The sequence below is a fragment of the Zalophus californianus genome, chromosome 10 (genome assembly GCF_009762305.2).
Source record: "Zalophus californianus isolate mZalCal1 chromosome 10, mZalCal1.pri.v2, whole genome shotgun sequence".
NCBI classification, from domain to species: domain Eukaryota; kingdom Metazoa; phylum Chordata; class Mammalia; order Carnivora; family Otariidae; genus Zalophus; species Zalophus californianus.
In genome coordinates, this window is record NC_045604.1 from 24,576,337 (window position 1) to 24,603,776 (window position 27,440).

The window sequence follows — 27,440 nt, forward strand, 5'->3', positions numbered from 1 at the left end:
ATACAAGAACTGTGTTATTGGTACTAGATGGGAATGTCACTAAATGTCTTTTTGCTTGTCAGAAATCTGAAATAGAAATGAAATTTAAAATTCATTGGCTCCTATTGGATCTTACAATTCAGAGTTATAAATAATACAGGGCTGAGAAACTTTTAAATACACTTTCTGTCTTTTCTCTTTATTCATATATTCTTATATTTCTTATATTTCAGAATTTTTAAAAATAATCTTAAGAGTATAATGTAAACGTTACTATTAGCAGTTAAACTGCTGAATGAAGTTTAAAATGTCTTTGCACTTATTTTGTCCCAGGATGTTTGACTGTGAGTGTAAGTACTCTCTTCAAAAATGACTTGAAATAATTCTTAACTCTGATTAATAGAGCCTTACACTTATTTGTGTTAGTATTTTTTTCTCAGTTTTAGATTTTGTTTCTTCCTCTTTCAAGCTAAACTTAAAAATATGAAAAACACCTACATTTTTTAGAAGATTTTATTTATTTATTTCAGGGAGAGAGAGAAGGGGGGATGACCAGAGGGAGAGAAAGAAAAACTCAAGCAGACTCCTCCCAGCAGAGCAGATCCCAGTGTGGGACTCAATATCACCACCCTGAGATCATCATCTGAGCTGAAAGCCAAGAGTCAGACACTTAACCAACTGAGGCACCCAGGTGGTCCAAACACCTACAGGCTTCAAAAGTCAAAGTAATATGAGAAGTATGCCGAGTAGTCTTACTTCCATCATATCTGTTCCCTCATTTAATAAAGTTATATTTTTCTTAGTTTCTGACATCCTTCCAGTGTTCACTAATCGCCTTTTTTCACAGAGAAGGGAGATTACTTTACACATTTATCTATAATGTGTTTTCGTATTTATTTATTATTTAAATTTTAGTATCTATTTCCAATATTCCCGTGAATAACCTTCCTCAGCAACCTGGGCAGAGCCTGCCTCAGTAGCTGTGCTGCAATCGACTTAGTCAACAACACAGTCTGGCGTCACCCCCCACCCACCCACCCACCCACCCACCCACACACACACACACCCGGGAAATGTTGCTGGGTAGGGGCCCAAAGGGAGAAGGTTCTGTGGCATTGTCCTCCTCTGGGCTCCTCTGACTTCGGCCTTGTGGCTGGGACGCTTCAGAAGAAAAGTCTGGTGGGTCAGAAGTGTAGGAGGAACCCAAATTGGGGGCGGGGGGGGGGAGCTAGGTGGGATTAGGACCCCCTCTAAGAATGGTGGTGGTGGGCAGACACTGTGGAAGGCCTCGTCTTTGGACAGTCAATGTGGAATTTTTCTTTGTGTAACTGTGTCATCCAATCAAACAACTGGGATTTTTTTTCTTTTTTTTTTCTTTTTTGGTGGATGGACTCTCTGCCCTTAACTTTTCATATGCAAGATTTAATTTAGTAGGGGCCCGAACCCCAGGTGTGCACAGCAGCCCCTCTCAGGGAAACCCAATCTCTCACCCCTGTCGGAGACTTTTTAAATATATCACTGGAATTCTGCAAAGCACTGTGTAACGTGTCACCTACATTACCTCAATGCTTCCTAAGGGAAACCCTATGAGGTAGGTGTTACATCCATATCTTTCAGAGAAGGCAGGAGTTTCAGGAATAAGCCGTTGGCCCATGATCACATTGCTAGGGAAAAGCCAAACCATAATTTGAACCCAATCTGTCTCACAGATACTTTTTTTATAAGCAAGGTTATTTCATTAGTTTTGGAAACAACCTCCCCTCCGCAGATAACGGCTGAACTCAAAAAGCAATAACGCTTTGAAAAGTTTACCTAAAAGTGGCCAAAAATATTCTTAAATAGCTTTGAAGATCATTTGTAGTTTTCTCCTCATAACATGCGGGGCAAACCTGGGACAAGGGTGGATTCTCTGTTATTGTTATCATTTCACGTAATCCTGAGACCTCTAGCGTACAATAAAATGTAAAGACTTTAATAAACAAAAGCCCTTAAAATAATTCGAGAGGCCTGCAAAACTAATAGAACACAAGAGTTGAATTAATTTTGTGGAGCTGAACTAAACTGAATGGCACAGAGGCTGACACAGTACCGACCGAACGCAACCTAACACCGACCGAGTGGAAACTAACCAAGTCAAGGTTGCCACTACCGGGTCAATAGACACCTGCAGGCGCCAGCAGCTCGCGCAGGCGCAGAGCCGGGCCGAGGGAGGGCGACGGAGCGGGAATCCGCCCCGCCTTCCCCAGGCCCCGCCCGGCCTGCTTCAGTTCCCGGCCTTGCCACTAGGGGCGGCCGCGGTCCCCGCAGCGCCTGCAGCCGCGAAGCCGAGCGGCCCCGGTTTCCAGCCGGGCCCCTTTTGCAGCTGGGCCCCAGCGTGGCTGCCCCCATGGCTGCGGGTCGGGAAGCCTCCGCGTTCTCGTTTCCCTGACAGCCCCGGCTTCTGTGCTCTCCTTCCCCTCCCCAGGCCACTCCAGCAGAGATGTTTGCCAAGGCCTTTCGGGTCAAGTCCAACACGGCCATCAAGGGGTCGGACAGGTGAGGGAGAGAAGGGGCGTGCGGCGCCCGCCAGGGCACCCAGACATTTCCCAGTGCAGGCTGGCCCACAGCCTCTCTGAGTGAGCTAGGTCAGCCGACCTGGGGTGGAGGCCGAGGGAATGTCCAGCCGGGGAGCGGGGGTGGGTTAGACACATTTTGAGGGCGAGGAGGGAGAACAGGCCTGGTTTGTCTCCCACGCTATCTTTTGGGTATTCTAGTTAGTTTAAAGGAAAACGTAATTCAGTCAGCGCTTACGGACTGCGGTCTACGTAAGGGGAGGGTTCAAACACGAAGGATTACAGGTTCCCCGCCCTCCAGAGAGCCTCGAGTCCCTTAGGAAAAATCAGAGGGGCACCGCGAACTACAACTACAGGAGAAAAGGGATGCGATTACTTCTCGCAGGAGAGACAGATGGAGGGTGAAGTGGGAGAGAATTCAGGGCCATGTTTTAAGAACTGTATCTGTATACAGTGTCGCAGATGCTGATACCACGTTGCGAATTTTGGAACCAGTGTTCTCTAGTCACTCTTGGTGCCCTCGTATAGCTTTTTAACCGTAAACTGACAGATTTGCCAGGCAGATGTGAGGAAAGGGGTGGGTCCAAGGGCTAGGCATGGAGTCTGGAAGGTAGGGCTGAGTTTCTAGTCGGGCTAACTTGGTTACTCACTGGTTCTCAGTTTTCCTCTTTCTTTGTAAAATGGAAAGACTTGCCCCCAGGAATATGTGAAACTAGATGAGACATTGGATGAGAAAGAGAATAGGACGTTTTGGAAGAGCGTATGAGACTAGGGCATCATAAACCAGCTGTTCCTTGGTCCTTGTGATTTTATAGTAAGTCCTTCGGAGTTCTTCATATTTATTAAAATCCGTCCAGGCAGGATTCATGCCAGGTATTGGTTTGCTTTCTGCAGGAGAAAGCTTCGGGCTGATGTGACCACTGCTTTCCCCACTCTTGGAACAGATCAGGTCTCTGCCTTAGTACCTGGAAAGGAAGAGCTCAACACTGTGAAGTTGTATGCTCACAGAGGGGATGCAGTGACCGTGTATGTGTGTGGTGGTAACCCCATCCTATTTGAACTGGAGAAAAATCTATATCCAACAGGTATGTCAATAGGAAGGAGATGGGCGTTACTATTATCCTTGCCTAACATCTGTTTCTCCTTCTTTCTTTCCTTAAACTGCCTTACTTAAAACGCGAAGTGCAGAATCTCCCAATATCATCCCTGAGGATCTTTTTGGACCCAGTGTCCCTAGAATTGGGTCTTTCAAGATCAAAAACTGCTACAGGAGGGAGAATAACAGGGCCAACACAGGAAGAGGGTAGTGGGGGGGGGATGTTCTGAGAGGAAGGAATAATAGTTCATAGTGGGTTAAGTAGGGATGGAGCTTAAGTAGGTTAAGTAGGTCTTGAAAAGGGTGGGATTTCAGGACATGTAAAAAATATTCTTAAAACTTTACTAGCAGGATTTTCTTAAGAAACTGATGAGATACGGTGATAGGAAGGAAGCTAGGTTAATTAAACTACATACCCGGCTGTCTTAGTGATGTACTTCAATCGCTGTATCTCACAGGATTCTTTCTGAGGCTCTCCCTGGCTCTCAGGATCCTTTGCTTTCTCTCTTTGTCACAGATCTCAGACATTCAGTGTCCTTTTCTCTTTTCCGTAGCTGCTGACGCCTACTTTGTCACTTGGGGCTCTTGTTCCCCAAGCTTGGCTGCAGCAGTGCAACGCGGTCTCCTTAGGTTACCTGTGCCCCCACTCCACTTTGCGGCTGTACCAACATAGGCCCTTTTTGATCTAAGGTTTTACTGCTAATCACTGTGAACACAGAGGGAATAAAAATAATAAACATGGGGAAGTTTCAACATTTCCTACAGGCAGGCGCCCTGTTCTTCGCTTCCTTGCTTCTGAGGTCACAGATGGAATCCTTGCTGGGGGGTCTGTCCCCGCTTTTATCTACTGTGCCCATTGCTGCTGCCGCATCCAGGTGGAATCACAGGGGCCTCCCAGTCTCAAGTGACATCCAGTTTTTTAAGTATCTGCCTGCTTTAAGAAGGAAACCTCTTTGGGCCTCACAGCCTCCGCTCTAGCTTTGAGTTGAGTTTCTTTTCTGTTTCTTAATTTAAGTGACCTTAGTGTTTGGCTTTGCCAGTTCCCTAGGGGATTGACCTTTTGGCAATAAGTCTCTCTGTGTCTCTTTTTGGGCAGTATACACCTTGTGGTCCTATCCTGACCTTCTCCCAACGTTCACAACATGGCCTCTGGTGCTCGAAAAACTGGTCGGGGGAGCAGGTAAGAGGATTTTCCTATATTCTGGCTATTGGCCGAAACCTACTTAGTAAGGGCCAACTACTTTAATAAATGCACCCATTTCCTGTGTTCATACGATTGAAAAATGGAATTTTTCCCCCATGTGTGTTTCCTCCCTCACTTGGCTGCTTCCATAAGGTCCCTGGGCCGCTAGGACCCTGTTGAAAGCCTTCAATAAGCTTCGTACTTTGTACTTAAATCAGAAAATGCTTTGTGAATCACGTGCTATACTTTAAATCAATAAGCTAAATTTTGGAAAGCAGAATGAGAGATCATGGAACCTGACTCTCAGCTTGGTGCCTCAGTTTAACCACTAGCCCCCCCAAGGGAAAAGATCTGACGCTCAGGTTGCATTTCTTAATTTTCATTATGAATAACCTAGCTGATACTTCATAAATGTTTGTTGGTTGAGTGAATGCATAAATGATGAAGTAAAACTTGGAATCGGTTAGAGGCAGAATGTGGGTTGTGATGCTTTTTGTCTTTTTTGCCGCAGATTTGATGCTGCCAGGCCTGATGGTGCCCCCTGCTGGTCTGCCGCAGGTACAGAAGGGGGACCTCTGTGCCATTGCCTTGGTGGGGAACAGGTACTGTGCCTGTCTGCTGTGCCTTTGGGGGGAAAACTTAGATAAAACTGGGAAGGGGGTGGGAAAGGACAACTTCCAAAGCTTATAAAGGATTAAAAGAAAAAAATGGGTTCTTCTTCCCGAAGCAGAGAGTGGGCCATGGGGGAATGGCAGTGAGCCTGTGTGGGTGTCCACGTAGCTCAGCCGAGCATATTTGCTGCTGTTTTTCTTTCTTTCTTAATAATTTTACATTTATATAAGAGTTGCCAAGATAGTATAGAGTTCTTATCCGGCTTCCTTTAATGATAATGTTTTATATAACCATAGTACTGTTATCAAAACTAAGGAATTAACGTTGGTACAGTCCTATTAATACAATTGTAGACTTTATTCATATTCCCTCAGTTCTTCCACGAAATGTCTTTTTTTCCACTCAAGGATCCGATCTAGGACAGCACATTGCATTTAATTGTTGTGTCTTCTTTGTCTCTTGTCTGTGACATTTTCTTGGTCTTTCCTTGTTTTTCATGGCCTTAACATTTTTTTCTCCATCATCCACATCATCATCCTTTTTTCTTTTTTAAAGCTTTTATTTATTTATTTCAGAGAGTGAGAGAGAGCGTGCACGAGCTGGGTGAGGGGCAGAGGGAGAACCCGGTTTGATCCCAGGAATCTGGGATCGTGACCTGAGCCGAAGGCAGACACTTAACCGACTGAGCCACCCAGGCGCCCCTCATCATCCTTTTTTTTTTTCAAATCATTTTAATAGCTTTATTCAAATGTGGTTTTCATACTGTAAAATTCACCTGTTTCTCAAATGTATAGTTCAGTGATTTGTAGCGTATTTGCAGAGCTGTTCAGCCATCACCACACAGCTTCTTTTTAAAAATAAATTAGGAAGTAATCATATAAACAGTTCTGAAAAATCAAACGCCCCTCACCCCACAGCCCTTTGCTCCTAGAAGTATCGGCTGATACACATATTGAGTGTGTGTATATGTTTGTGTATGAAAATGTATGATTTGGGTATGTATGTTTAAAAATACAAATAAACAGAACTATACTTTATATTGTTTTTCCGCTTAAGATCAAGGGGACATTTTCCACATGGGCAAGCTCAGTTATGCTGAGTCTTCTTACCTCCTACGTGGTGATGGACCTCCTACGTGGTGATGGACCTCCTATGTGGTCCTCTCCTAATGGACCTTGTGGTTGCCCCCAGTTTGTCTTCATCATGAACAGTCTCTTACTGATGGCTCTAGGGACACCAGTGCCATTATTTTTGCGGAGTGGACACTAAGAAGCAGAACTATTAGGGTAAAGATCAGGTGTATTTTTCTGCTGCCCTACCAGAAAGCCATATGCATTTTCATTCCCACCCACAGGGTACATGGAGCCTGTTTTCTTACACTCCACCAACACTGGATACAATGGGTTATTTTCATTTGTGTCATTCCACGTGAGCAATGATATCTCATTATTTTGCTCATTGCTGCTTTGAGAGAGAAAAGAGAGACTGTAGGCACAGGAGGGGGTCAGTGTTCAAAGATCTTAATGTTGCTACTCATGTTCTCCTGTTTTCCTCGAACCTTTTGGAACCAAGTACCTAGAAATGTTTCCTTCCTTGTTGAACTGGCACAACTTGCAGTTGAAAAGGTTGGTGGTGTCACTGCTTTCCCCGATATTCTATCCAGAACAGGAGAAAACTTCAGAAATGCATATTTGGCCTGCTTGGTTTGGCCTTTAGACTGTATCAGGGGACGAAGCTTGAGAGTGGTTTGTGGCCGAGAATAAAGGTACAAGGTGGTTTATTAATAATACGAACCATGTTCGAGACCTAAGTTTCTGAGCCATTGACCCCTCCAGAGGTGGAAGTTCCTCTTTTAGGAACTGAGAAAGAAACCAGATTCAAAGTTTCCATGGCAGGAGTTGACCTCTGGGCACAGTAGGGACACCAGGTTAGCAAACATCGTTCTTCAGTTCAGGTTGGGAACTCGGCCCTTGAATCTTCTTCCTTGTGCCCAGGTGACCCTGCCAGGCTGGTATGTCCCCCCACTGTTATCCAGTTGGTCACCCGTCCTCACAGGCAGTGTGTGGGCAATGCTTGAGTAACACTGGGCCGGAGGAGGTTTCTCATTTGGGCTTTGGAAGTTTTTGTAGTTACCGCAAATGTGATTGTTTTCAATCTTCTGGACGCACCCAGTTCTTAGATTGCTCGTTACACAGAGCGAGGCCTGTTCAAAAGAGCCAGCTCAGAAGGAACCTCTCGAGTTAGTGCCACTGTTTATCTCCCCTCTCTTCCCTGTGGCACCCCACAGCCTCACTCATGGCACACATTTGTCCTTCCTTTTGAAGCTCCGTATAGGATGGCTAGGCCCTTAAGGTAGGGGAGGTAATTTTATAGTTTTGAAATTAAATAAAGGGAACTTTAAATATCCTTGCAAGTCCTGCCTGGGTTTGATTCATTATAGGAATAACAACAAACAGTGATAACGTCAACAGAGGAGTTACTCATACAGAAGGGGAATGTTTGGTCAAGGGATTTTTGAAAGTTGTATTTATAGGTAATCCGAAGAAAACTGAGGCTGGACTGAGTTTTGTTTTGTGATACAGGCGGTTGCTTCAGATTTGCAAATGTGGTGCTTTTAGCCCTTGAGTGGAAAGATGCCCCTGACGCGTGCCCTTCTGCAAAGCCCTCCCTGACCCCGTCTCCGGCGTACTTCTCCTCAGAGCCCCTGTTGCTGTTGGAGTCGCTGCCATGTCCACAGCTGAGATGCTGACTTCGGGCCTCAAGGGAAGGGGCTTCTCCGTGCTGCACACCTACCGGGACCACTTGTGGTGGGTCCTCTGTCTCTTCTGTTTTATAGAGAGCTGGGTGGGTGGAGAGGGCATGGGGCCTGGATTCACAGGTGAGAGTTTGGGGCCCAGCCGTGTCTGTACGCAAGTTGCTGATTTCAGACATTCATTTCTTCACTAAATGTGGAGGAAAAAACTGGATGGATAGATCGGTTGGTTGGTTTGTTGTTTTTGTTTTTTGTTCTTTTTGTTTTGTTTTGTTTTGTTTCTTGTTTGGGGAAGAAATTACGGAGAACTTTGATTACTTTCTAGGTGAATGGTAGAATCCTAGGCCTAGAAGATGACCTTAGGGACTGTCTACTCTGCCTCTCTGCACTGTGATATTCTTTATTTTTATAGCTTCAGTCGATGCTGCCTTATCTGCCACCCACGTTTAGGCATCTTCTTGCCTCATAGGAGTGCTCGGAAATTCTCACTTCTGAATCCAAACCAAAGCAGAGTAGATCCTCAAGCACCACGGTCATCACCTGATCACTTTTCTGTTCAGGTTTCACATTTCAGATCTCCTCCCCATTATGGAAGTCACGTTTTCTCACTGTAATAACCGCTTTCTAAAACCACATACTAGTATCTTCTTTGGTTATTTTCTTGTCATTTTACCAAAACAATAAATAGGGCTTTTCTTAAAAGTGGTGTAGCTGGTCTTTTGGCCAAGTGTTGTGGCCTATTGGTACAGATTCATCCTAACATTTCTAGCCCAGCCTTGTAGTTGCTCATTTTATAAGGCTTGGCCAAACCCTGCCCTGCTGGAGGACGTACAGCCACAGTCAGTGTCCCCGCAGACATTTGAGGGCTGCTTACCAATGTTCTCCAGACACCCTGCTTTCTGGCAGTCTGCACAAGGGCTATCAAGGTCATGTTGCCTAAATTGTTCACCAGTGGCTGCTTCAGTCCCCCTGCCCCCACCTTTTAAAAATATTTATGTACTTACCTCATCAGAATCACTTAAACACATAGTATGGCCTCACTATTCACAAGACTATTAAGACTTGCTGCAACCGTTAGTGTAAACTTGGTTTGGTTTCCATCATCTCGTGCTGCATGCTCCGTATGCGGCATCGCTTTTTTTCCTGTCTTCCTAAGGCTTAGTGGCATGAAAGCGTGTCATCACTACTCTGCAAGTTAGAGCGCATCCTGAGAGAACACAGAGGCAACTGACTTAGTCCCGGAGCAGGCCGGGTGCTTGTGCTTTGTCACGTACTCTGAGCCTCGGGCTTGGAGCTCACCAAACTGGTACTGCGGAAGCGTTTGCCACCTTACTTTTGTTATTGAATTCAAATTGGTTTTATTTTTAATTCACGTGAAGGGAATCCTTTTGGGGGCTTCTCTTTAACTGCTTTTTCTTTCATCTTTCTTTGTCCCAAATGTGGATGAGTGATATTATTATTCCTTTGGAATAGGATAGGTTGGAGGCAAGAATTACTCTCCCCATTTCAGAGATGAGGAAGCTGAGGCATGGGATTTTTCTGGGCCCAGAATTGGGAGTGGGGTTTAGGTGAGAGCCCAGGCTCTCTGCCTTCCCCTGGACACCCCTGCCTGTGGCTCTCACTCTTTCCGGTCTCCCAGCTGACCCTGATCAGGATCGGAGAATGCTGTGGCTGCCATTCGGCGTTTCTGACGTGCGGTTTTTCCAGGCGATCTGGAGACAAGTCTTCTCCACCTTCCTTGGCTCCACTGGCCCTGGATCCCCCAGATCTCAATGAAGAGAAGGGGTCTGTCCTGGCAGACCCCGCCCTGCAGCAAGACGTGAGGCGCCTGACCCTGGAGGGAGAGGACGAGGCGAGTGGGGAGGTTCAGCAGCGGATGTGTGGGGAGAAGTCCCTGTCAGAAGCCTCAGAAGACCCCGGCGTCAGGGGCCTGAACCCAGACCCCACAGACAGCAAGACCCTGCAAGGTATAGCTCTGAGTAGAAGGACCCACCTCCTCTTGATTTAGGAAACGTCTTCTACTCTGCTTCTGACCAGAGCGGTGCCGAAGCTCTAGAACGGCAAGGTCCTTCTCTTTGGTGAGGGTGGTGCTGCAGCCCTTTGACGTCGCACCAGGGAGTCCTTGCCCGACAAGTCCTGCTTCCCGGCATGCCAGTGTGCCTTGGCGTTTGGACTGCTTCCAGCTACAGAGGCCTCCGCGGTCTCTTCTGGTTCTGACTTCTCTGTCAGAGAAGCATTTACTCCTGGCCGGGGGGTGGGGCGGGGAGTGGGCCTGGTGGCCGGACCCCTCCTTTGGGGTCAGCCCTCTTTATAGGCTCAGTGCTCAAGAGAGTCTGGGAGCTTTGGGACCCGGGAATGGGTTCCTTCCAGAGCTGAGGGGGTGAGGCAGGGGTGGAGCTGGGTGGGGAGTTTACTTGTACTGCACCAGGCATTCTGTATCCTTCAGAAAAATATGGTTCTTGTCTTTTCCTTGCAGAGCAAATGGATGAACTGTTACAGCGATGCTTCTTGCACACTTTAAAGTGCCAAGTCAAAAAAGCTGACCTCCCTTTACTCACCAGCACACTCCTTGGCAGCCACATGTTCTCCTGCTGGTACGGAAGGCAGGGTGTGGGCCACGGGGCTTTCTCTGGTACACTGGCAGTGTGTCAGGACAGGATGGGGGAATTGGCTGAGGGACGTGGAGTGGAGAGTTGATCTGGCAAACAAATCAGGTCCTGAGTTTTAAAAACTTAAATTTTAGCCAGTAAAAGGTTGTTGAAGAAATGGAGGTTAAAATTCCCAAGATTCTCTGAGCACTGCCTCTGCTGTGGTAATTCTGGGCTGGCTCGTGAATCAGGCAGCACGTCCCGTCCAGGAAGCGTCCCGGGGCAGCCTCTTTGTCAAGAGGCTTCTTCTGGAACGTTCAACCCCCTCACACTTTCCCTGCAGAGTAGGTGGGCCACATTATATTGTATCAGGAGGAAGAGTCATTGGGGGGGAAGGCCATTGGGGTGGCCCCAAACACAGGCCACCAAGAGAGACCGTAGTACATGCAGATAGAACCTGGGCTTTGGAAACAGCCATCTGGATGCAAATGCCAGTTCCCCAGGGTTTTGGAGCAAGGTGAATTTGAACTTGTTACCGGGCTTCTCTGAACCCGAATTTCCAGCACTTGTAGGATTGTTGTCAAGATTCACTGACCTCACATTTAATAAGCACTCAGGAAAAATCCTATCAGAAGGTTTGCTCCTTGATTGGTATACCACAACTCAACTTTTCTCTTTTTGAGAATTTTGCTGTGTTTTTTTTAAAAAGTGGTTTTGATGTAATTCTCTTCCTGCTTACATGTGTGCTCCTTTAAGGCGTCCTGTACAAGTGTGGGGTCTGGAGCATGTGGTGGGATACTTGGTAATTTGTCCTGACCTTGCTGGGTTCTAAGTAACTGGGAAAGAGCTCCTAGAATCTTCTGGGATAGAGGGTTCTTAACCTGGGGCGGGTTCTGGAAGGACTCTCTATGAACCCCAAGGCTCTCGCTTGTCACATTTTGAGAGAAGACTTAAGTTCTGAGAAGAGGGCCTGATTATGGCTTTCATAGGAACCTCCCCCCAAAAACTAACAGCTGTAGGGTGGGCGTTCACAGAGTCTTTCTCTCAAGAACCAGATCTTGTAGGCTTTGCAGACCAGTCTCTTGCAGCTCCTCAGCTCTACCATGTCAGCAGACAGCAGACAGACGGCTGTGGCCAGATATGGCCTATGGGATAGAGTGCCAATCCTGCCCTTGACCCACCTGCCTCAGTGAGCTTGCTGTTGGCAGGGTTCACCTTGAGGCAGAACTTTGGAGGCCACAGAAGGTGGTCCAGTTCGAGAGGACTCTAAAGCTATATCCAGTACAGGAGCCACTATCCACATGTGGCTATTTAAATTTAAACTAATTAAAATTAAATAAAATTTAGAATTTAGTTCCTCAGTCACATTAGTTGTGTGTCAAGTACTTAACAGCCACATGCAGCTAGTGGCTGCCATATTGGATGATAGATAGAGAACATTCGTATTTACAGAAAGGGCTGTTACACAGCAGTGATCTAGAGCATCCTAAAGTCAGTACCCTCTCTCCTGCCGCCCCTGGGCAGAGGGCTCTGGAATAGCAGCTTCTTTCTGAACATGGAGGAGGAAGGCTGAGGAAAAAATGCCCTCCTCTCAGCAGCTTTGTTAGCTTAACTTGTTTTCCATCTGCCACCAGCCCTGAAGGACGACAGCTGGATGTGAAGAAATCAAGCTACAAAAAGGTAAGCAGGTACCTTCTCTGCAGACCCACACAGAGAGATGTGTAGGGTTACACGCACCATGAGCTGGATGGACACTGGGGAAGCCCCGTCTGTAGGGCTTGGGCTAGAATTAAGCTTTTTGATTCCAGGTATGGGGGGGAGCAGGGGAGGGGGAAGAAAACCCTCCCTGGGTTGAGGCAGTTGGGCGAGCACCCACTCCTCTCTCCCCCTTCCGCCCCTTTGTATCTGACCAGAGTTCTGGAAGACTTCACCAGTTAGCCTGTAGCAGCTTCTCACTCCCTGAGCCTCAGGGCGGGGGCCTCCCAGTTCCCGGTTTGATGAGGGAAGGGACTGTCATGCATCCGTCCCCAGGAGCAGCCTCACTCGGTGTGTGGCACATCGGGTGCTCAGGATGGGCATGTAATACATGGAGTCCCTACCCCTGGCCCTCTCTCCCTTAGCTCTCTAAGTTCCTGCAGCAAATGCAGCAGGAGCAGATTATACAGGTGGAGGAGCTGAGCAGAGGGGTGGAGAGCATTGTGGCTGTGGACTGGAAGCACCCGAGGTGAGTGCAGGGGACCTGCTCACCGTAGCTCAGCGGCCCCAGGGCGCCTGGGCCCCGGGCTGGGAACTGCCCAGATGCTAGTATAAAATGTGTTTTTTCTTTCCTTCTGCTGGGTTTTAGGATCACATCTTTCGTCATACCCGAGCCCTCCCCGACCTCCCAGACTATCCAGGAGGGTAGCAGGGAACAGCCCTATCACCCTCCAGATATAAAACCCCTCTACTGTGTCCCAGCCAGCATGACCCTGCTCTTCCAGGAGTCTGGCTACAAGTGAGTTTTTGGAGAGCAGCCCTCCTCTGCCTGCTTGGTGTTCCGGCCTCTAGTTCCTCTCAAGCTGAGTAGCCTTCCTCTGTGACCGGCAGAACCTGTGGCGCCCCTGGTCCCCCTTTCTCCCACATCCAGCTTCAAGCCTCCTTCCCCTGAGCAGTGTCTCTGACTAAATGAACGACAGCAGGTGCCTCCCTTTCCTCCTTGTAATCATCCTTCACGAGGCCCTGCTCACCTCAGTCAGGAAAGGGAAGAAAACAGAGCTCAAAAAGCCAAGGAAAGCAGCCTACTGAGCAGAGAGTGAGTCTTGGTATCTGCAGTTTGTCTCCTGGCACAGCACGAACTAACCCCCCGCCCCCTGTCACTTCCGACCTAGGAAGGGAAGCGTTCTTGAGGGCGCTGAAGTCCGGATGATCATCATCAACTATGCCAAGAAGAACGACCTGGTCGATGCGGACAACAAAAAGTGAGTGGCTGGGGAGCCCTGCTGAAGATCGGTCAATCCCCGACAGCACAGACCTGGACACACCGGTGGAGGATGTCTGGGGTAGAGGGGAACGTGGGAGATCACAGCCTTTTCGAAAGAAGCAAGACCAGTGGTTTCTAAACCATGGGCTGTGGACACCTAGACTTGTCCAGGGTGCTCGGATCCACGTGTGGCGTCAACACTGGCTGTAGACTGAGGACGTGGTAGCCCATAGACATCCACGACTGGTTTTCAAATGCACATGCCCTTGTGAGGAATCAAGTGCAACTTAGAAAAATTTTACTGAAGTCATCGTGGCTTTTTGGTATCCTCTATTTTCTTAGTAAGTTGGCACAAAAGGTAAACTACTAAATGAAGAGCATTCCATTACCGTTTTTCTTTTTCACTTTCAAAAGACATCCCCATGATCAAAAAGTTGGGAACTAGCGGTCTGATCATGGTTAGGTAGCAGAACTGGGCCAAGAATTCTGGTGTGTGGATTTATTCCCCCCCCCCCCCAACCACCACTGGCTGCTCCCTTGTCCTTGGAAAACATACCGGACCTCCCATCCACAGGGTGCATTGCTTCATGGGCTCTGGTCCCTGAATTGGTTCTCGTGGTCCTGAATGACTACAAAGAACACAGAAGAGATGAATCCTGAGCTGGCCCTTGGGTCAGAAGGGGCGGGGCTGGCATTTCCTTATTGCCTCTTCTTTCCCTTTAGTCTCGTGAAATTGGATCCCATCCTATGTGACTGCATCTTAGAGAAAAATGAACAGCACACAGTCATGAAGCTTCCATGGGACAGTCTCCTGACCAGGTAGTGGGGATTGGCAGTCCCTCTCAAACGTTTCTATCCCTCCCCTTATTGTCTGTCCTTTGGACTTTAGAATCATCGCTGTCTCAGTCTTTGACTTTCTCTCCATAATTCAACTGATATTAGTCTACATAAACACAGGCTCGGTAATTTTGATGTGGAGGATTCTTGGAATGGTTTGAGCCAACACAATATAGGAGAACTTAAAGGGAGAAAGAAAAAGAACAGTTAATTAAAAATAAGAACTTCAAAAAGATTTAGAAGCAAAAAGAGGCCGGGAGGAATTGTCTTAAAGTCATCAAAGGAAAGACTCTATGCTCTTTCTTTTCCACAGAACAAAACTGAAAATAATATCTATGAGGAGTTTGCAAACTACAACCCACAGGCCAAATCTGGCCTGCTACCTGTTAATGTAAATAAGCCATACCCATTTGTTCATTGTCTGTGGGCTGCTTTTGTGCTAACAACAGCAGAGTTGGGTGGTTACACATACCCGGTAGCCCTTAAAGCCTAGAATATTTCCTGTCTGGCCCTTTATAGAAAGTTTGTACCATCCCAGTATATATGATACCAAGAGAAAATCTGGTTAGATGAAAGGTAGACATTCTTTGTGGTAAAGGCTTTCTCTAGAAGATGAGTCGGAACACGTCACAGATGGGAAGCAGCACTTTACCAGGCTGGGTACGTGAGAGTCTTGAGACAGGAAGTCAATTCCCCAAGGCAGCCTGGGCAGAGTGTCAGAAGACCAGGCCACTGGACAGTTTCCAGGGGCTCAAGTCACTGATGAATCCCTTCCCTGAATCCCTGGGCCTTGACTTTGGCCATACTTTGGGGATCTTTAAAAAACATATATGCCTAATTGGAGTTCCTGATTTAATTGGTCTTGGATGCAGCCCCCTAGGTGATGTCAATGATTCTCAGTGCAGCCTGGGGCAAACCGCTGCCTGCCCAAGCCTGGCTCACACCCAGCTGCCCGCTAGCAGTGGGGAATGAGGAGATGATTTCTGTTGGCTTTATCAGTCTATAGCTCACGAACTCCTGTTTCAGATGTTTGGAAAGATTGCAGCCTGCCTATCAAGTGACCTTTCCAGGACAAGAGCCCATTATGAAGAAAGGCAAAATCTGCCCAATTGACATCACCCTAGCGCAGAGAGCATCTAATAAAAAGGTAATTTTAAAAAAGACACAATGTTGAGGGGCGCCTGGGTGGCTCAGTTGGTTAAGCGTCTGCCTTCGGCTTAGGTCATGGTCCTGGGGTCCTAGGATTGAGCCCCGCGCTGGGGGGGGGGGTCCCTGCTCAGCAGGGAGTCTACTTCTCCCTCTCCCTAAGCCCCTCCCCCTGCTCGTGCTCTCTCTCCCTCCCTCTCTCCCTCTTGCAGGCACGCTCTCTCAAGTAAATAAATAAAATCTTTAAAAAAAAAAAAAAGGACATAGTGTTGGAAGATGGTGATTTATAATATCCCTAAGTTCTAGTCTCTCTAATGTGATTGGAGGTATGTATGTATTTATTTATTTATTCATTCATTCATTCTTTCGTTCATTTTTAAAGATTTTATTTATTAGAACAAGAGAGAGTGCACAAGCAGGGGGATGCTGCAGAGGGAGAGGGAGAAGCAAACTCCCTGCTGAGCAAAGCCTGACATGGGGCTCCATGCCAGGACCCTGGGATTATGACCTGAGCCAAAGGCAGACACTTAACTGACTGAGCCACCCAGGTGCGCCGTGTTTGGAGGTTTTTAAATTTTGGCCTCAATCACCGCAAAGATTGTTTATGAAACAACCATGTTTGTGTGAGTGGGCTCAGCCCTGTATAAAACAGGCAAAGCTAGCCCTCTCACCCCCTACCCTCTAGGATTTTGTGCTAGGACACTTGCTAGAGCCTAGTTCCAAAGGTAAACAAGATTTTGTTTTTATTTTTTTCTTAGACCTGTTACGGGTTTTCAGCTCTTACTCATTCTATTACCTCTTGGGCCTTGCTCAGGGAAAAACAGCTTATAAAGAATTGCTGAAAGAAGTGAGTGTGTGTAGCCTGGCAACACAGAGTCCTAGGGAACTAATTCTATCTGGCCCAAGTGTGTGAAAAGCTGTCCTTGGGAAAAGGAGTGCACTTAATGCTGAGATGCCTTGAGAAGACAGAAATAGGATTATTGGATGGAAATCCCAAGCAGACAGACTTGGGTTCCAGATAAAGAACTTTCTAGTGTTTGGGTTATGCAAGTGGGCTTTGGCATTAGAGATATGGGCTCAAATGTGACCTTTGCCTTGCTGCTTGTCCTTGAGAAAGTGAATGTTTTCTTGCCTGAGTTTTCTTATGTGAAAAATGGGGATAATACCTACCGTATAAGGCATCATGAGGGCCAAATGAAGGAAATACATGGGTGAAGCACTTAGACTAGTACTTGGCATTTAAGCAGTGAGTAAATGAGAACCAGTAATGAGAACCTCAATAATAACTAGCAATAGCCACTATTTCTTGGGTAAGTATGTGCCAGACTCTGTACTAAGCAATTTCTGTATATACAGGTTTCCCCTGCTAGCTGAAAGTGGAGCATTCCTATGAAACCTTTTGTCAGCTGAAATGGGGTAAAGCAAAGAAGCAATTACCATGACTTTATATGGAAAAAATTTTGAGCACTCCCAGACCCCAAAAAATAACTCTCTTAGGCTTTTCTGATATATCAGGACACGTCTTGCTAACGGATGCACAGAATAACTGGAGATAAAGCACAGATGCTCCCAGACACAGTTCAGGGATCTGGGGGCTGGGCGCTGAGGTGCTGAGTGTCGTTCCTGGGGCAGATGCTTGGCGGGGGCTCCCCTCTCGCTGCTGCTCGGGGTGCGTGCTGCCTCTGTGAGGGCTCCCTGCAAAACCAGTGCTGAGCACTATGTTCACTTTTCACCTTTCTTTGTAAGAGTGAAACCCTCTGGATTTCTTTCAGTTAGCAAAAAAAGTTACTAATGTAGGTCTTTTCATAAGAGCGAAGTGGTGTACCGTGAACTTTGAAAAAGCAGGGGACATTTGTACTAGCTTACTTAAACACTATTAATATTAGCGGTAACAGAATTGTCCCAAATTAAAACTGGTGCTTTCCAAATTAGGGAGTTCTTGTTTGGAGGTCTGCAAGCAACAATTGGGTGACCACTTGTTGGGGGAAGATGTAGTCCAGGGTGCATACATCAGGGAATAGATGTGACCTCTAATGTCTTATCGATTCTGAGGTTCTCTGGGGCTGGAGTCCCTTGACAAGCCTGGGTTATTTGGAACCTATGACTTTATTGAAAGCAGCCCTTCCCAACCCACTCCTGATGGTAACATACTCTACTATCTCTAGTCATGAATTCAAGAGAACTTGTTTCAAAAAAGGGGAGAATTGTGACTTTTTTTAAAGTGTCAGTGTTTTTTAATCTGAAAATCACATATATGTCATTTGTGAAGTTGGTAATAGAAACATATTTGTGTTCCTGATGAGATGCTTGATATTAAGGAATTATTGTCCATTTATTTTTAGGTATGATGATGGTTTTGTCTTTATGTTTAAAAGAACCCTTATCAAAAAAATAAATAAATAAAAGAACCCTTATCTTCTAGAGATAAGTACTAAAGCATTTGTAGATAAAATGATCTGATGTTTAGGAGGATTTGCTCTAAAGCAATAGGGACAGGGATATAGGTGAATTGAGGTTGGTCATGAGTCGATAATTGTTGAAATGATGGGAACATAGGAGCACAGTATTCAATTCTACTTTTATTTATGTTTTTAATTCTCCATAACAAAAAACCTTTTTAAAAAAAGTATATGTTACAGGTGGGATAGAGAGTATTCCACTAAGTATATAACACATATATTGGATGGGACGGAAAGAATCAGTAAGTATAAAAATAAACAATGTGGATGAAAAGGGCCCATGGTTGTCAGGACGGTGAACACGGCGGGTGAAGAGGCTGCGGAGGCTCTAGCAGGCCCTGTGGAGGGGAGGGCGTGCGGTTCCCCCCTACCACCTGTCTTCTGTCCCCGCAGGTGACTGTGGTCCGGAACTTGGAGGCCTACGGTCTGGACCCGTACTCGGTGGCGGCTGTGCTCCAGCAGCGGTGCCAGGCTAGCACGACCGTCGCTCCTGCCCCTGGGGCCAAGGACGGCCTGCAGGTCCAGATCCAGGGAAACCAGGTCCATCATCTCAGCCGGCTGTTACTTGGTGAGCATCTCCTCTGGAGAAGCAGAAGCGCGGGTCTAACTTGGCCAAAATCTTCCCACCAATTCAAGCCCCTCTAGTCATCATAGCCATGTACATGTGTGTGCCTGTGGCCATACAGTGTGTAGTGAGGGGCCAGCAAGAGACAGAGCTGATATTTGCGCCAGGTGCTTTGGCCCCCAGATTCGGTGCTCTGTCCACCATTACTATTGGAGTAGTTTTCTTCCTGGTTTTCCCTTTTATAAAGCATCTGTTGAGCATCCCAAGCACGCTGGGTACTTTGCTGGGCTTTTTGCAGGCCCTGTCTCTCATCGTGACGATGTAGCAGAACTGTTTGCGTTTTGCAGCTGAGGAAGCCGAGGCTCAGAGAGGCCCAGTCCCTTGCCCTCAGATATTCAGCTGTTCAGTGCTGCTGCTGGGCTCCGGACTTGGCTTTGTCAGACGCCCAGAGCCTAAGTTCTTTCTCCCAACTCTGGGTCACCCAGCTTCCGGCTTGTCCTTGATTCACGTCACCTCTGCCCGAGTCCGCTTTCCATCACTCTCCTCTAAACACTCCTTGTGCACACCAGTGCCTTCAGAACAGGCCCCTGTGCTCGATAAATAAGACCTTCCCAGTCCAACTCCCGTTCCCCTCGAGCTGTCTCTGGCAGCTCTCACCACCCCCCCGCCCCCACCTCTGGCCTCAGCTGCACTGCTGTCCTCGCTGTTTCCCATGCACACTCGGGGCTTGTGTCCCTGTTCCCTCGCGCACTGCACCCTCCCACAGCCCACGTCTGCCCAACAGGGGGCCTCATCGGCCCAGCTCAGGGGTCCCGGGAAGCCTGTCTCAGAGCATGTCCCATTTTTTTCTGTCCTTAAATTAGCATTTAAAAGATTGCCTATGTGGCACTTTCTACTTGGGTTTATTTTTCTGGTTAGTGTCTGCCACTTGACCAGTTTTTTCTAATGTCTGAACCCCCTGCTAGACTGAGCAACTTAAGTCAGAGATCTTGCCTTCTTCATCCCTTTTTCATGCTCAGGGCCTGGCACAGAATGAATGCTCGATAAGCACATGTATTTTAGGGCCTAAGGCAGTACCCTGTAGTAAACTTTTGGTGAACCAAAACTTTTGGTGACCCCTTTAAGTGAAGAACCCGGTAGGAGGTGCTGAGAAGAAATACAGAGGAAAATAGACAAGCACATGACTGAATGCAGATGAACACGTTCTCTCTCCTGAGAAAATTATGAATGCCTCAAGTATATCTAGAAAGTGGCTCTCAGTGAAAATTGCTAAAATACACACATCAGCCATGAGGTATAAGTATAAATGGCCCATCCCAGACAACTGCCCAGAGGAGCTGGGTTAGAGCTGGGTGTAGAAGAGCAGGTCATAGGATGCAGGTTGACTGAAGAGAAGTTGATAATGGGAATGTGCGCACAGTGGGGCCAGGGGGTGGGAGGTAGCCATGTGAATCGGGGCCCATGGGGGTCAGGGCCAAGGAGGGACGTTGTGACACAAAGCACAGGCGGTGGTTGGGAGGGCATGCCCCACTTAGGAGTTTCTGCTTTTTGGATTGTAGAAGACTATCAGCTTCCTCGAAAACACATCCAAGGCCTAGAAAAGGCCCCCAAACCCAGCAAGAAGAAATAACAGACTCCTGTTTCATGTGGTCGATCCAGTGGAAATCCAGGCTCTGGGCTGGTCATTTATATGAGCATTTTCAGCTTTTGCAAATGAAAAAATATAATTCTTTACCAAAATAAATTTTTATTCTAATCTAAATCTGATTTCCCTCTGGTTTCCTCCACTCAGCTAGACTGTTAGTACTACATTTGCAAGCCATACGTCAGTTTACATCGACAGGAGAGGTGGTAGTGGAGTGCCTTTTCTATTCATGTGATTGCAGTGGTTTTAGTTCCTTTCCTGCTTTCGGGGCAGGTGGCTCATCCAAAGCTCAGGCAGGTAGAGCCTTTTGTTTTGAAAGCCCCTCTAGCAAATAGTCCACAGCCTCTTGCTCATCTGTTCCTACCCCCTAATTAACCTCCTTGCCCCAAAAGAGTCCCCTCACATCTCTAAAGAGTTAGTCACCCAGAAGGAGCACTTAGCTGTTCTCTGCCATCAAGCCAGGCCAAAGAAGAAAGGCTTCACTCTGAATGGCAGCAACATTTTGGCTGGACAGGTAGAAGAAATCATGAAAGTATCTGGATTCCCCTACACAATTCTTCCCCCACACTGGCACGCTGCCGCCTGCAGTAGGAAATCGTGAAGTGGCTTCAAGACAGTGGCTTTGTTACAGGAAAGAGTCTTATCCAACTTTTGGGGGCTCTTGGAAGAGGTCTTCGTTTAGTCTTCAGAGAGTCTGTGAACTCCCTGAAATGGTACGCAGGATTTTGTATGCTCATTTTCCCAAGAGGTTCCCATGCTTTTGTCATGTGCCCAGAAGGATCACTTGCTGCCAAAAAGGTTCAGAACCACTGCTCTGGTCCCTGCTTAGTTCCTGGGAGTTACTTCTGTGACCAAAGCGCTCCTTGTACAAAAGGAAGGAGTGAGAGCTGAGCTGAATTATTCTAGAGTTTTTTGGTTTTACCATCAAAAAACAATTAGAGTTTACTTTTTTTCTTTCTCATCCCCCCTTTTTTTTTAATAAATCAAGATAAGAAACACTTGAAAATATCCACACTGTTCACAAATTACCCACCTGGGGCTAGAAGGGAAGAAAGGGATGGATGTGAAAGTGCGTGTGTGACGCTCCCTACCTTTCGTTATTAGACCTAGAATAACAGTCCTTGTCACTTATGACTCACTGTAAGTAAACTCCTTAATTTTATGAATCCTTTCTCTGCCAGCATGAGCCTATAGAACTGAGGAAGGGATTTTTGGAAATTGACCCCAAACAAGATTCTATGACACAGAACCTTTGGACAGTTTGATCTGAGGGAGTGTGGTATGTATAGTAGTAATGGAATATGGTCCTTATATGAACACAGATAGCATGTAGTACTTTGTAAGGTTCTTTCACAAACATGATTTACTTGCACAAGTCGATTGGAGGCTGAGAGAGGTTGTGTCTCGCTTTGTTGATCTCCGTTAAAGACACAAAGCCAGTAAACAGCAAGGGTGGGTCTAAAATGCACTGCCACTCCCGACTGTGGTTTAACTCGGAGTTCCGCTGTGATCCTGCTGTCAGGACCTGTGCTTTGAATGGTTTTTCCAGTAACAATGACCCATTCGCGCTGACTCACCTTCCCTCTCCTCCTCGGGAACACCATACGCATGTGTAAGAAGGCTGGGGAAGGTCAGGCTGTTGAATGGATTTTTTTTTTCTCTGTGCAAAGCCCAACCGTCTCTTTCAAGATCAAATTAGTAACTTTGAACTTAATCCCATGATGTTACCGAATGAGTTGCAGTGAAAAGCAGAAACTGGTTCATGTCCAGGTTTTGGCGAAGTTATTAAAAGACCTACTTCTTGGAGGTCTAGGCGAACAGATGTTACAGACAAGCCCATTCTCGGGTAATTTTAGGAATGTCTATTGGATGGAGGTAGGGAGTGAGCTGGCTGCGCTCTGACCAGCCTCTGCGGCCCAAGGGCCCCCGTTCAGTGCATCACGCGTGCTCCCTCCTGGAAGGCAGGCAGCAATTTCTTCTTAATAACCTCACGTGGTTATTTCTGTGATGACAGAGCTGTTCCTCTGATGGAAGTTAGATAATGCTATTGTGAAAGGACTGTTTCACTCACCTCATCTAGCTTTCCTCCTCTAGGTGAGGTGACCTTAAACTCTCAGAGATGCATCCTGTCTTATTTTTAAATAATTCGACATGGAAAAATCATTGTCCACCTCAGTAGTCTGTCCTGATGCTTAATCATCCATGCTTGGCTCCAGAAAGCCCCTCCTCTCTTCTCACTCTACAAGGATCTCCTTCTAGAACACATCCCCTTTCCTCTCCTGCTCTGTGGACTAGCTCAGCAGCTGGGCACCTGGGCAGCACCCTCCGGCCCACGCGCTTGGACAGGTTTCTCAAGATTGTTTGACCAGCAGCCTTCACTCCTCTGTTCGCTGGCAGGAGAAATTCAGACTCCGTGCAGAAGTACATACTCTTCTCCATTCCCACCCTCTCCCCCAGCTCCCAATTTCCAGGAGGTGGTGAAGGGCAAAGAAGATCTCTCCAGTCTGGGTCATTTTTGCAACAAGCTTTTATTACTTTTTTTAAAACCCATATAAGAAAGACATTTAAAAAGAAAATATCCTCAAAACAAACACGTACACATGGGGCAGCACAAGGATAGAAGGCACTACCAGCCGCCATACGCGCCTCCGGGGGAAGGGATACTTTATACAGACTGTTCGCCAAGGCTCGGACCTCAGCATGGGTCCTGGGTCTAACTGTGCTTTAGATAAAGTCAGAATTTTCCCTAATTTTCTTATTTCATAAACACCCCTATCTCTTTATATATAGCTATATGCCTTTATGTATATACATACATGACTTTATTTTCCTTCTCAAAAATAAAATAGCCGCCCCCATCAGAGGGAGGCTCTCAGCAGCATTCACAGCGGCTGCAGCAGGAGCTGTGCCTTCCATTAATGTTAAAGACATGCAGCATGAAGGAAAAGGACTCTCTACCCGCTCCCTTTAGTACACAGCAGGGAGAGAGATTTTTTTTTAAGGGAGAGAAGCAATAAGGCTGAGCATGAGATGGCAGAGAACCAGGGTTCTGGGGGCCTAAAAAATCTTTTTGAGCTGCTAGCTTGTCTTGCTTTTGCAGCTCTGAAGACTACACACAGTTTTGTGACATGGGGGCAGCATTCCTTCTGGGATCAGGGGCGGTGTGGACACAGCAAGGGTTGCGGAGGGGATTTCTGAGGCTACACAAAGAAGCTGGGGCTCAACCCAACCCAGGAAGGACCTGGGAAGGCCGACGACAGCGAAGAAGTGATCTCTCAGAGGCTGGACTTGAAAGCCGGCCCTGCTTTGGCTGTGAAAAGTCCTTCTCCCTCTGCGTTGGAGTGTCTTTGAGGCCTGGCCACTTGCTTCAGTTGCTTGGCGAGTTTATTTTTCAGTTTGCACCCGAACAAGGATCCAGTACAGGTGTAGGCTGGGGATCTGATCCACCTTGTCCATGGGGTTTGACATCACTTATTGGGAGTCAAAGCCCAGGACGTTAGAGGGGAAGGAGGTCTGTGACTCTCGCCCCATTCTCGGAGGGAGGGCTCCCCTGGCCTCGCCTCCCACACCACCACGGTCCCCTTCCTGGCAGGAGCAAGCCAGCAGCAAAGTGACAAGCAAGTGCGCCCTGCTCCCGTCTCTCTCTGAAAACAAAAAGGCACTGAGGTCAGCCGGAGGCCAGCCCACAAGCTCGCGGAGCGCAGTGCCACGGGCTGGCCCGGGCTTCGGAACACAAGGGACTCCAAGTCAGCTGAGTTGGGAGGCTCCCCGTCTGTAATCAAGGCAGCTCCTCTGGCAGCACCTGGAGACTCCAGAGTCCCGGTGGGAGGAAGGAGGCCATGCGGAAGGCCACGCAGGAAAGCAGGGCGGCCAGGCCCTCCCCTGCTCTCCGGCCCGGGGGAAGGCTGAGGACAAGTTGGACACATTTCTCTGCAATGCTTTTTGGCTTCCTCTTACTGCCTGATTTCCATACTCAGCAGGAGACATTAAAAATGGTAAATGGCTGGTTTCCCTTTGGTGGAAACACGTGAGGATGATGGCAATATGAAACTCAAAGTTGTAACTTAAAAAACAAACGCTTGTTGAAGAAGTGACGAGGCATCACACACGTGCAGATAAATATATGCCTTTGGGTTTACGTGTGTGCAGACTCTTGAGTGATGAGGGCCAAGGCAGGCTGTGGCTTCTCTGGAAATCTCTGAGCCCGCCTCAGCTTTGGTGCTCCCTACCTGAGCATCTGGGGCCAGTGGCTTTAGGACCTTCCCTTGAGCATGAACAACGGGCACCTTGAGACAGTGGGGGGCAATCCTCTTACGAGCATTATCCTGCTTTTGGGGGCTTAGCCCCGACCTGCTCAAGGAATATGCTACAATTTTTGACTCATAAATAAAGGTCTATGGGTGGCAAATAAGAGAGAAATTGAAGAAGAATAAAAGCCAGAGAAAGAACAGACAGCTCTAAAACCTTTCTTCTTTCCTTTGCTGGCTGGTGCAAACCATTCCAGTTTGGTGATGAGAGAGGCAGCTGGTTGGCTTACTAAGGGCTCACGGATTGCCGACGTCCGAGGCTCTTCTCTCCACCACCCCCCCACCACCACCTCCCCCGCCAGTCCTGTTCCTCGGAGGTGGGGAGGTGGCGTGTGGCAGGCGGGGGCCTGGCCCGCGAGCACGCGTGTCCCTCAGAGGTTTCGTGCCACATCTGGAACTGCCGGCGGGGGGCAGGGGGGGGGCACAGATGTACCCGCCACAGGTGTCCTGAGAAAAAGTGTCTGTTGCAAAATAATAATTAATAATAAAAATAAATCCGCGGGCACCAGAAGAGGAAGCAGGACCGGTTAGCCAGGTTTGCCCTGGGATTCTCTTAAGGCCTCCTCCAGTTTCTGCCTAAACTTGTCATATTTCTTCTGCACTTGTTGGATTTTGTCTTGCTCCTCCTTTTCCAGGATTGTTAGGAAGTTCTGGAGCTCGGGAATGGAGAAGGCATCCCACTGTGAGGCACGAGGGAGATGGGGGAGAAACAACAGGAGACAGGTCAGAAGCCGCCTGACCTGAGGGCCTCCCCCAACCCCCGCTGCCTCCATCCGCACACAGCTTACACAGGGTTTGCTACTGAATAGACAGCTGCAGTGGAGAAAGCTTGGGTTTCCCGTGTCATACCGGCAACCAAATTTCAAATCCTGACATCTCATGAGCCAGAAGTACCAGTCCATGAGCGTTGTTTTATTTGGAGCATCAACCATCTTACATTTTCTCCATGGCAGCTGAGGCCTGAACAGTGATGCTGGGGCTGCCCAGGGCCCCTGCCGGCCTGTCTGCCTGTCTGCTTTGGGGGTGCTGAGCGACAGGCTCTTAGCGTGCAGAGACCCTCAAGAGGCAGGTGGAGGAGAGTTGGGCTTGGCCTCCGGAAACGGGGTTTCAGGCCAACTCTACCACGTGACCTTGGGCACATCACCACACCCTTCTGTCCTGCGTGCTCATCTGCCACGGAATGAGGGTCCCTGCCTCCCTTGGCTGGCAGAGCAGCTAATGAGATCCCAGAACCTGTAAAGCTCTGGAGAAGCCGGCTGGCCCAGGCCTGCCCTGATGGGACCTGGCCTCTCTGGACAGAAGGCAAGTCTGACCGCTCTCAGGCTGACCCAGGAGCAGAGCCCCCCCAGCCCTCACCACCCCACCCTGTGGGGCCAAGGATTTTGACTCCTAAGCTCTTTTGAGCACAGAAGGATATGAAGGCTTACCTAGTTTAATCCCCACACTGCCTAACTGAGAAGACTGAAGTCCACAGACGGGAGGCAGCAGACCTACGGGGACGGGGCTTGCAGCAGCAGAAAGGGAATTAGGGCCCAGTCTCTAAACTCCCAGGCCCACGAGCTCTGTGCTGGGCCCGCGGTGTCCAAACACTGTCAGCAGAGTACGTTTTTCAAACAAAATCTTACGCACTCTAATGTATAAATCAGACGGAAGCAGAGCTGCCTGATTGAAGCGGGAAGAAGAAACAGGGCCCTACCCTGCCTGGATCCCCCAGATCTCCACAGTGACCCCAGAGACTGCTCCCCCAAACCCTAGGCCTCCACTGACTGCAGTGTGACGAACAACTGCCCTCGGTCACTCCTCCATGCCTCCCAAGTATCCCAGGCCACGCAGAGCACCGGCCTGATTCCACCCGACTCCGTGCCACCAGACTGGACTCTGATGAACTCCCCTTTGTGGAAGGAGGCCACCTTTTAAGAACCAGGAAGAGAAAAATGGCTCGAAAATCTCCATATCCAGTGGAGGCCAGAGATGGAGCTGGTGGGGCCTCAGGCCAGCCTGGAGCAAAAACAGCCCCGGGCCTGGACACAGGCGTTTCTCAATGCCCCTCCACCCTGGGTTTTCAGGAAAAAAAAGCACATGAAATCCTTTCTTTCCACAGGCCATGCCAGACACAGGCCCTGACTTGCTCCCCCAGGATGCTGACAATCCTGGCTTTAGACGCAAAACCTCTGCGGCCCAGCACTTCCCCGGGCCTCAACTTTCCCAGGCCATTTTCCCAGCTGCCTCGGCTACTGCCGCGTGGCCCCCACCTATGCCAGCGGTGAGGACAATGCCCACCTGCACCCAGCCAGGGTGCCCTGAGGGCTGGGTTCTGGCACCGAGCAAAGGGCCCCAGACCTACCTCCACCTCTCCGGTTTCATTCTCCTTGAGCACGAAGCTGAGGACGTCATTGTCAGGCCCGGCGAGCAAGCGCAGGTAGAGAGGGCAATCAGCAATAGAGAGTTTCTGGAAGAACACTGCAAACCAAGAGAGGGGGCTGGAGGCGCATCTCGGAAAAGAGGGGCAGGGACCGGAAATGCAGACAAGGGGTGGCCATAACGGGAAGGAGCCATCCTTTCAGCCTAATGAAATGAATCTAATGACATGAATAGGGTATGATGACCTTTTATCTTCGGTGTCTGCCCAGAGTTTGACGCATGTTTCCATTCACATCACCCTCCCCAAAAGATTAGGAGTGGTGGGTGGTTTTTCTCCCATGCCACAGATTAGGAAGTGGGAGCCCACGTTGTGGTTTTCTGCAGTCACATATAAAGTGG

The 27,440-nt window shown here is 48.2% G+C and overlaps 2 protein-coding genes across 5 annotated transcripts in view; one reads left to right on the top strand and one right to left on the bottom strand.

The window, feature by feature from the left end:
* Positions 1-2,268: 2,268 nt before the first annotated feature.
* Positions 2,269-20,490, top strand: EIF2D (eukaryotic translation initiation factor 2D). Of its 3 annotated transcripts, none has more exons than XM_027613728.2 (15): positions 2,269-2,514; positions 3,476-3,616; positions 4,724-4,807; positions 5,322-5,412; positions 8,122-8,229; positions 9,882-10,141; positions 10,651-10,768; positions 12,397-12,442; positions 12,883-12,986; positions 13,107-13,256; positions 13,630-13,719; positions 14,445-14,540; positions 15,585-15,705; positions 18,557-18,731; positions 20,288-20,490. In XM_027613728.2, the coding sequence occupies exons 4-15, from the start codon at positions 5,327-5,329 to the stop codon at positions 20,356-20,358; spliced, it is 1,425 nt and encodes a 474-aa protein (XP_027469529.1). In that variant the 5' UTR covers positions 2,269-2,514; positions 3,476-3,616; positions 4,724-4,807; positions 5,322-5,326; the 3' UTR covers positions 20,359-20,490. The 3 variants fall into 3 exon arrangements, with proteins under 3 accessions (XP_027469529.1, XP_035578439.1, XP_035578440.1); XM_035722546.1 differs by having other exon boundaries at positions 2,270-2,514; positions 3,426-3,616; XM_035722547.1 differs by lacking the exon at positions 13,107-13,256 and having other exon boundaries at positions 2,271-2,514; positions 3,426-3,616; positions 20,288-20,484.
* A 2,392-nt stretch (positions 20,491-22,882) lies between these two features.
* Positions 22,883-27,440, bottom strand: part of RASSF5 (Ras association domain family member 5) — a 64,674-nt gene continuing 60,116 nt past the window's right edge. For both annotated transcript variants that reach the window (XM_027612078.2, XM_027612079.2), the window contains 2 exons: positions 27,025-27,140; positions 22,883-25,360 (listed from right to left, as the gene is read on the bottom strand). In XM_027612078.2, the coding sequence (XP_027467879.1) occupies positions 25,208-25,360; positions 27,025-27,140 (269 nt within the window). In that variant the 3' untranslated portion in view covers positions 22,883-25,207. The remainder of the gene's footprint in view (positions 25,361-27,024; positions 27,141-27,440) is intronic.